This window comes from Pistacia vera, unplaced genomic scaffold (assembly GCF_008641045.1).
Source record: "Pistacia vera cultivar Batoury unplaced genomic scaffold, PisVer_v2 Contig166, whole genome shotgun sequence".
NCBI lineage: Eukaryota > Viridiplantae > Streptophyta > Magnoliopsida > Sapindales > Anacardiaceae > Pistacia > Pistacia vera.
In genome coordinates, this window is record NW_022195747.1 from 258,509 (window position 1) to 268,243 (window position 9,735).

Below are 9,735 nucleotides of genomic sequence, written 5' to 3' on the forward strand. Positions count from 1 at the left end.
GAATTTGGGCTAGCAACCAAATTTGAGCGCAAACTGTTATTAAGCCCATTTGATTGTGAGCCATTGGATAAGAAGGTGAGATCTGGGCCATTAACTCCTCTATACAAAAGATGGCTTTCCTTGTCAGATTGCCCTTCTTTTCATTTCCATGTTTCATCTCTGGTGGTCTAGTTTGCCGCCGTTAGGGATTGACTATGAAAGCAGCAGCTTCATTATTGGGTTGGGATTCAGATGAAGTCGATCTCTAGCTTTTGTCTTGCATGGCCAATTGGTAGGTGCGTTGGAGAGATGGCGTTGGTGATGTAGCCAACATCTGTGTTTGAAAAGCCAAAAAACTATCATTCAAACCAATAAAAAAATGTACTAACTTGTTTTGATCTTTTAGGTGCTTGATTTGGTGAAGAATCTTGAAGGGCCCTTCAATCGGTTCTTCAACAGCATCGAGCTCATTCCAAATCGCCGAAAGGCGATTGAAATAAACTGTGACTGGCAGGTTGAGTTGTTTGATTTCAAGAAGATTTTTACGCAAAGTAAAAATCTTTGCGAGATCAAGTTTACCGTACATCTCTCTGATGTTTGTCCATATTTCATGTGCGTTTTCTGTCTGAGGCAAGCCAGTAGCAATCTCCTGGGTTAAGGAGTTGCTGATCCAGGTGCGAACGAGAGTATTGCGCTGAATCCAGTGCTGGATCAGATGCGGTTCAGTGGGTAATTTTGAGATCTGGCCAATGGTTGTTTGACGAGCACAAGTTTAGAGCCATCGAAAACCGACGAGAAAAGGGCATCCCCTGGTTCCGGTCAACCGGTGGAGGCTGGAAGGATTTGGAAGATCGGGTAGGGATTTTGACCTGTCGGGTTAGGGTTTTGACCCATAAACACGAATGGAAATGGGCCAGGTTGAAAATTGAATCCAAGTTGTTCGTTGGGCTCTGGTGGATGATTTGGACCAGTGTGGATGTTTGGGCCTGTTGGAGTTTGGTTGTGTGGGCCTTTATTTGTGGCTTTAGATTCTGAGTCTAGTTCAATTGGTGTTTTGGTTGGCTCCATTTTGTGATGTTTGAAAAATCTAATCCTATTGCCTTGGTTTGTAGGTTTAGAGAAACAATGGCTTAGAGAGGATTGTAGCGGAAGCAAAGGTTAGCTCTGATACCATGTCAGAGTTTGAGATTGAAAGTGGCAAAAGAGGCAGAAGATTGCCGAAGCATGCCTACAAAGGAAGCTTGATAAAAGGGCATAAATGAAGACCAAAGAATATTAAGCAAAGAGAGAAATTTTGTAATTGTATTTCTTGAATTGTAATGAGTACATCAGCCAATTTAGGGGGTGTTTGTCTAAGCTTATAAGCTGATCAAATTAGCTTATAAGCTCTAAAATTAAACTGATCTGTTTGTTTATAACTTTTTTAAGCTTATAATTTGAGCTAGAAGCCAAAAAAAAAAAAAAAAAAAAAAAAAAGTTGGGGGAGGTATATATTATAATATATTTTGCTTATAAGCACTCTGCTTATAAGTAGTTTGACCAAGTATATTACTACATTATCTTTGTTTAATTTTAAAATTCTGTAATACGCTTATTTAATGTAGTACTTTTTTAGTAATTTTATAATAAAATGTACTTATAAACCACTTTTACCAAACACGTCAACTATTATCAGCCACTTATAAGTACTTTAACCAAACACTTAAATTTCAAATGGTTATAAACACTTGTGCTTTAAACTAATTTTCATAAGCTAAGACAAACACCCCCTTAGAATATAATAAAGGTAATGAAATAATACAGTAACGGAAATGCAATAAGCTCTTAATTAAAAAATATACAATACAATCAAATAATTGTAAATTAATAATTGCTTGATTCATCATAAATATCTTCTGCTCCATATTTCATTACTTTGCAATGGAATATATGTTATTGGAATTAATTAATTTATCTTGTTGTTTGACATTGTTGTAGTGAACATGAACTTCTCCGGAGTCGAGCTCAAAAGTATCTTCGTAATGGGGTCGACCGCTACGGGAAAGACCAGACTCTCCGTTGCCCTTGCTACTCAGTTTTCGGCGGAGATTATCAATCTGACAAAATCCAAGTTTACAAGGGGCGGATATCATACCAACAAAGCTCTTCCCATGAAAATCGTGGTGTACCTACCATTTGTTAGGGTTCTGGACCCTGATGAAGATTTCACAGCTCAAGAATTTTGTCGACATACCATGATGACCATTCATCGTATTATAGAAAAGGGTCGTATCCCGATCATCGTAGGTGGTTCGAACAACTATATCGGAGCTCTCGTAGAAGATCCCACTATACAGTTTAGAAAAACTTTGATTGTTGTTTTCTGGATGGATGTATCATTACCTGTTTTGCACAGGTCGTAGGCAAACGGGTTGATAACATGGTTGAAATGGGGTTAGTGGATGAAGTCAGAGAAATGTTTGATCCTGAGGAGACTATACGCGGGGAGTCCGCGAGCTATGGGGCTCCGGAGATGCACAAGTACCTGGAAATTGAGGTCATGACATGGTTGATGAAACCACTAAAAGGATCTTACTCAATGCTGCTATCGAAGAGATCAAGGATAACACCTGTAAATTGGTGAACAGTCAGCTTGAGAAGATTCGAAGACTTAGAGATGAGCTCGGGTGGGAGATTCACCGGATTGATGCGACTCCTGTATTTGACAACAATGGGAAGAAAGAAGCAGAAGAAGCATGGGAGAATGCAGTGATGAAACCTAGCTTGAAGATAGTTGGAAATTTTTTGAAAGAGAAGAAGAAGAGTCATCATGTTTGAGTCTTCTACCTACTACTTTCAAGTCTTATTCTCGAGTTCGTCAGGGAATTCCAATGGCGAATTAGAAGGACAATGAGATACGAATATCAGTCTCTCTATTATGTAATAACTAGTGAGTAATAAATGATGGATTCTTCCTGTCCTGTAATAAAAATGAAGTATGGCGTCTTCATTTAGTCCACAATAGCAATATATTTTATTTGGTTTAATATTATTTTCCTTAATTTCAGATATACACACACGCGTGGTTTTTTTTTTTTTCTATTGGGGGTGTCCGATTCAGCTTGTGCGTATCTTGAATAATCTCCTGGGACCTTGAAGTTAATGACCCGATATCCTTCCGACAGTTATGTATCTAGGATTTTTAGAGAATGGCTTTAAAACGTTTAAGTTAATAAATTTACAATAAAATGTTGTGGGGTCAAATTGTAAATATTATAAATACATCCAAGACCTCCAATGTTCACCTTTATTAACAATCTAGAGGAATCGAACTCAAGACCTCTTGAGCAATACATCCAAGGGTCCCTATCACTCCATCATGTCACCCAGAGGTGGTTCACACACACAAGGGTTATCATCCTTGCATGATTTTATGAAATATGAGAGGAGGTAATTGATAAATTCTAATATCTATAGAGTCTTGCTTATATTTCCTTAAACCTGAGGGTATACAAGAGACAATAAACCTAATAATTATGTGACAAACATATTATGAACATGTTATTTAATGTTGTTATTGAAGATATACTTGTAAATTACCTAAATTAATAATGTGATTTTTTGTTCCATATATGTATTTTTTATTTGGTTAATATTATTTTCTTAATCTGGGATATGGCAGGTTTAAATGAAGAGTAATATAAAATAAAGGGGCCAAAACCGAATGTTCAATGTATCTAATTATCTATACATAATTTTATCATATTATACTCTTAAATTCTAGTTGCTTTTACTTAAAAAGAAGCAGGTAATTTCCCATTAATTTGGGCACCCTAATTTTAAGGAATTTAATAACGTATTATAATTCGTACTTATATTCATTAATTTATATTTTAATTGAAATGCTTATATATAAAGATGAAATCTTTAAAGGGAAGAGTTAAATAAAAATTTAAAATTTTAAGAAAAATAATAGATACATATATGACTTTTTAGGTATATAAGATTTGTTTAAAACTTTCCTTGTAATTTGAATATGCCATTTTTTTTTTTAATCTAATTTATTAATCATCATAATATGGGCAAACAAATCACTGTTTTTTTTTCTTTTAACCAAGGTGTCCGAACCAGCTTACGCACACCTCGATCTATCCTCTAGACTAATCCTCGTGGGGGACTAGCGGCAATCGATTGTTACCGCCTCCACTTAAATCTTGGGAGTCAGGAGGATTCGAACCTGAGACTGTGCACCTTAACTACATCTCTCAACACTCATCCTACCACTTGAGCTGCCCAAGGGTGGGTTCACTAATCTTTTCAAAGCACAAAAAATTTAGGTAGTTATATCATTAGTCATTCTTTATTTTATTTTATTTATTTATTTTTGGTGTAGAGTAATTTTTTCTTAATTTTCAATTATATATAAATTATAATTGGGCATGACAAATTACATTTTTTTTTTTTTTTTTTTAAGGGTATTTGAGATATCCATACCTACATTGGAGTTTGCCTAGTCCTTAGGATCACGGAATACCCCACAAGCCCAATAGACCAAGGTAATTGGACAAATGTGGTAAACACCTCTCCTGCGACTCAAACACAAGACCCCCTGGGTATAGCTGACTCCAGTGGATAAAAGGTTTACTATCTGGCCACAAGGGGAGACTCTTTTGCAGTATTGTCAATATGGACTCCTTTAACGAAGTTCAAAACAAGGTTATTTTTCTAATGGGATCAATGGGCATTGGAAAAAACCAAACTTTCCATTTTGCTAGCCACTTATTTTCCAATGGAAATTATCAATTCTGACAAAATTTAAGTTTACAAAGGTCTTGATATTATCACCATTTATTAGGGTTTAGGCGTCTCACCACTTATTAGGGTTTTATAAACCCTAATGAAGATTTAATAGTTCAAGAGTTTTGTCACCTTAACCCTAATGACCATTCATTGTATTATACAAAACAGTTGTATCCCGATCATTAGATGGTTCCAACAACTATATACATAGCTCTCATGGAGGATCCAAGTTGTATTCTCTGGTTGGATGTCGTTTTACCAACTTTTGTAGCGAAAACGAGTTAATCAGTGGTGGAATTAGGGTTAGTTGATGAAGTCATCAGAGAAGTGTTTCATCCAAAAGCCACCTCTGTGTTTGAGAAAAACGATCGGGAAAGAACAAAGAAGCAGAAGAAGCCTGGGAGAAAATGGTGATGGAAACCTATATTACAGTTCATTATTGGTGGATTCTTGAAGAAAGATATGGGATCTAATAGGTCGGGCTTTGAAGCCCATGAAACACACGATCTTAGAGGCGGTTGGTTTACGTGGCTTCAACTTCAACTTATACGACACACAGTCGGCAGAGGGAGGTCTAAAAGTTGGAGATTAGCTGCCACAAAAATTGGTGACGTCATAAGTCTCACTTCGGAATTTTATTTTATTTTTTATTATTATTAGAGAAAACAACTTTTTCTCACCCAAGGTTTGCCTTAATGACACCTTCCTACCTAAAAAGTTTCAAAATACTATTTTTTCACCCAAAGTTAAGATTTCGTTGCTACCTAAAGCCGATTCCAATGCCAAAAATGCTCCTCATCATCACCATTTAACCTTCTGATCTCTTCTCTAGAAAACCTCTCTCACTACGGCACCTGATTTCTCGTTGATTGTCAACCACCGCAAAGCTAGGGTTTCATGTTCATAGCTAATTTTTGGATGATTCCAAGGGCGAACATTCTATCAACCACTACCATTTGATCCATTGGCATTCACTCTACAAAAACCCTCTTACCCTGTCTGTCTTTTGTTGTTTTATTAGTTATTACCACTCTTCTTGGAGCTCAAGCTTCCAACTTCCTTACCTCTCTAAACTTTTATAGTTAAAAAAAAAAAAAAAAAAAAAGTAAAATCACTTTCTCCAATTTTGTAACCATTTCATTGAGTATATTTAAACGATACAGTTATCTTAATGTGTATCTTTAGAGCAAATATATACATATATATTTTGTGACCGAAGGTGTCCAAACTAGCTTACACATACTTCAAATAATCCTCTGGAGTTGTAAAGTTAACTACTAGTAGACTTTCCAGTGGCCACTCCTATTAGTAACTAAGGAGAATCGAAAACCTCTTCAGTACTACATCATGTTAACACCACAAAGGAAAAAAAGAGAAAAGATTATTTTCATACATTTTATTTATAAACAGATAGTAAAACCTAATTTAAGATGTATTGATGCAATTAATTTTTTGTTAGTTTGTAGTCTCGGTGTCTACTTCTAATATTAGATTCTATTTAACCACCATTGGATGACCCAACGATCAACTAGGAGTCTTGAGTGTATTACTTAAGAGGTTTTGAGTTTGATCTATCTGAGTTGCTAATAGAGATGACCATTGAGGGGATTTACTTGGCTGTCAATTTCAAGACCCCGAGGGATTAGATGAGGTATGCGTAAGTTGGCCCAGACACCCGTGATCACCAAAAAATATATATATATATATATTAGATTCCATCTTTCTGTATATTAATATCCTTGTTAAGGATATTAACCACGTCAAAAAAATGTTACAAAATTTTATATTTTCATAAAATTTAACCTAATAAATTAAATTACTTTCACGTTGTTTTTGCTTTTGACAATGTAAAAGCACTTTTTAGAAAAAGTGCCTTCTTTCATTCTTTCTGTCTGGCTAGTTATAGCTAGTGGTTTTGGTTTGGTAATAGTTGCTTAGCCCTTTGAAACTGCAAAAGAAAAGAGGTACTCTAGAGAGAGAGTGAAAGAAACATATTGCTTTCCGCGTTTTCCACCATGTCCATCCATATATATATATATATATATATATATACAAATACCTTCCCATTTCACCATTTCTCTCATGCTTGCAAGCTATTCTCAAATCTCGATAATTTCGAACATTAATTCTTGGCCCTTAGCGGTTTTAAATCTCTTTAAGCTTCTTCGTTCACCTCTTGTTTCTCTTCCTTCCCTTTTTATCAACCATTTTGCTTCTCTAATCTTTCCCAAACTTTTCTCTCGTCTTCTTCTTCTTCTTCTCACTTATCTCTCTCTCTCTCTGGGTTTTGTTTTTGATCCAAGCTATGGGGGGCAATATGAGCAAGAAGCCCGCTGAAGCTTCTTCTTCCCAATTCACAACTGAACTCATCTCCTATGAGGCCGCTTGCCGTCTTGACGCCGACTTGCAGACCTTCGACACCATCTTGCAGGCGCGAACCAGTCACGTAATCAATACTCTCACCGTTGGCGTTGAAGTTTGGGCTCTATCATTTGATTCTCTGAAGGAGATTACTGAGTGTCTTCTGGAGATGAACCAGGAGGTGGTTAAGGTTATCTTGGAATGTAAGAAAGACATTTGAAGAGTCAGGAGTTGTTCGAGCTGGTCGAGGAGTATTTCGAGAGTAGCCTGCAGACGCTGGATTTCTGTACTTCATTGGAGAAGTGCTTGAAGCGCACTCGGGATAGCCAGTTGCTGATTCTGGTGGCCCTGCAACAATTCGAGGAGGAGAATAATGAGATGGGAGCTGGGTAGAGGTATGTGAGGACTCTTGAGGAATTGAAGAATTTCAAGGCTGTTAGGGATCCTTTCACTGAAGATTTCTTCCAGATATTTCAATCTGTTTATAAGCAACAGATATCGATGCTCGAGAAACTGCAACAGATATCGATGCTCGAGAAACTGCAATTGAGGAAGAACAAGCTTGATAAGAAGCTGAAATACATCCATTCTTGGAGGAAGGTTTCAAGTATAATATTTGTTGCTACTTTTGCTACTGTGTTGATTTGCTTAGTCGTGGCTGCCCCACCTGTTGTAGCAGCGCGTGCAGCTACTAGTTCTATCCCTCTAGGTTCAATGGGGAAATGGATTGATTCTCTATTGAAAAACTATGAGAATGCATTGAAAGGACAGAAGGAGGTGATCACTTCAATGCAAGTGGGTACTTATATAGCTATCAAGGACTTGGACAACATTCGGGTTCTAATCGATCGAATAGAGATAGAGATTGAATCTCTTCTGCAGAATGTGGACATTGTGATCGAGGAAGAAGCTGTGAAGATAGGAATCGAGGAGATCAAGAAGAAGCTGGGTGTGTTCATGAAGAATGTTGAAGATCTGGGAGTGCAAGCTGATACATGCAGCCGCGATATTCGAAGGGCGAGAACAGTGGTTCTCCAGAGGATCATAAAGCATCCTAACCATTGAATCTGCTGGTAGGTGGTGTTCTTCTCCCTGGACAGATTTCTAATTTCCATATGTTGTATAATAACAAGAAGATGCTGAATTTCATTGATTCTTAGACTGCATGTTGGATACACATATCTGGATCTAGAAAAAAATAATAATGCAAGATTGCTACGTTATTTGTTTTTGTTATGCCTAGAAAAATAGAGCTGACGCAAAGTCTTGTTAGCATGGGTAGTTAGAACTTAAGAAGGTTCTACGACCGCTCAGATGAAAAGCCTGACCAACCGAAAATAAGTTCAGAGTCTTAATGGGCGAATAGCGGCTCTCAATCGCTTCATATCAAAGGCAACAGATCGCTGTTTTAATATACTCAAGGCCAACAGGAAGTTCGAATGGACTCTCGAGTGCGAACAGGCATTCCAAAGCATAAAAGAGCACCTCGGAAAGCCACATCTTCTGTCCAAACCTCAACCTCAGGAAATTCTCCTATTGTATCTGTCCGTCTCTAATTCGGGAAGAAGATAGGGTCCAGTGGCCAGTATATTACGTGAGCAAGCGTCTGCTAGACGCCGAAGTGCGGTATCCAGAAATGGAGTGATTAGATTATGCCCTACTGATTGCCTCCAAGAAGTTGCGACCTTATTTCCACGCCTACATAATCCATGTATTGACCAACTATCTGCTCAAGCAAGTCCTCCAGAAACCGGAGGCTTCAGGTAAATTGCTCAAGTGGACTATGAAACTGAGTCAGTTCGATCTGCAGTACAGACCGAAAGAAACCATTAAAGGGTAGGCTATTACCGATTTCATTTCGAAATTCTCGTATCAACTGGTTAAGGAATCCGAGCAACCAACAACAAGGCTGAGTATGAAACTCTGTCGACTTGGAGCCTCTATGTTGATGGATCCTCGAACAAGAAAAGGGTAGGGGCAGGCCTTCTCCTCCTTAGTCCCAAAGGGACTTGCATCCATGGCATTCTTTGATTTGGGTTCCAAGCAACCAACAACAAGGCTGAGTATGAAACTCTGCTCGCTGGTCTGCTGTTGGCAAGAGAAATGGGATCAACCGCGATCAGCATTCAGAGCGACTCCATGTTGGTTGTTAACCAGATCTTGGGGGAATATCAAGCCAAGGAAGAAAACATGATCAGTTATCTAAAGAAAGCTAAGGTCGCGCTCGAGCCATTCAAGCACTTCAAGACCACACAGATCCCTAGAGACAGTAATTCTGTCGCGGATGCCTTGGCAAAGATAGCCTCGTCACTGGACTCAGATGCACCAGAAAGTATTCCTGTTCGGTTCATAGAGATCCCTAGTATCAGGTCGCCTGAACAGGCCGTGAATATGACCGAGTCAGTTTTCTGGATGACCCCAATTATTTAGTATCTCCGAGATGGGACCTTGCCCAACGAAAAGATTGAGGCAAGAACCATGCAAACTAGAGCTGCTCATTACACACTTATAGGAGATCAATTGGGCAAGCGCAGCGCCCCTCTCCTCCGATGTGTAACCAATGAGGAAGCAGACTATATCATGAGGGAGATACATGAAGGGATCTGCGGTAATCAC

At 38.1% G+C, this 9,735-nt stretch overlaps 1 protein-coding gene and 1 pseudogene across 1 annotated transcript; both read left to right on the top strand.

Annotated features, from left to right (window-relative positions):
• Positions 1–2,000: 2,000 nt before the first annotated feature.
• LOC116125461 (adenylate isopentenyltransferase 5, chloroplastic-like) lies at positions 2,001–2,796 on the top strand. Its single transcript, XM_031411174.1, has 3 exons — positions 2,001–2,261; positions 2,375–2,499; positions 2,607–2,796. Exons 1-3 carry the CDS (start codon positions 2,001–2,003, stop codon positions 2,794–2,796), a joined length of 576 nt encoding a protein of 191 aa, XP_031267034.1.
• Positions 2,797–7,044: 4,248 nt separating this feature from the next.
• LOC116125446 lies at positions 7,045–8,184 on the top strand (annotated as a pseudogene).
• Positions 8,185–9,735: the final 1,551 nt, after the last annotated feature.

Excerpts from the sequence above, each read along its gene's own strand:
- LOC116125461 (XM_031411174.1), top strand. The coding sequence starts at position 2,001 with ATGGGGTCGACCGCTACGGGAAAGACCAGACTCTCCGTTGCCCTTGCT. Across the intron at positions 2,262-2,374 it reads AGGGTCGTATCCCGATCATC|GTCGTAGGCAAACGGGTTGA; the intron begins GTAGGTGGTTCG and ends TGTTTTGCACAG. Across the intron at positions 2,500-2,606 it reads GGGGCTCCGGAGATGCACAA|TCAGCTTGAGAAGATTCGAA; the intron begins GTACCTGGAAAT and ends ATTGGTGAACAG.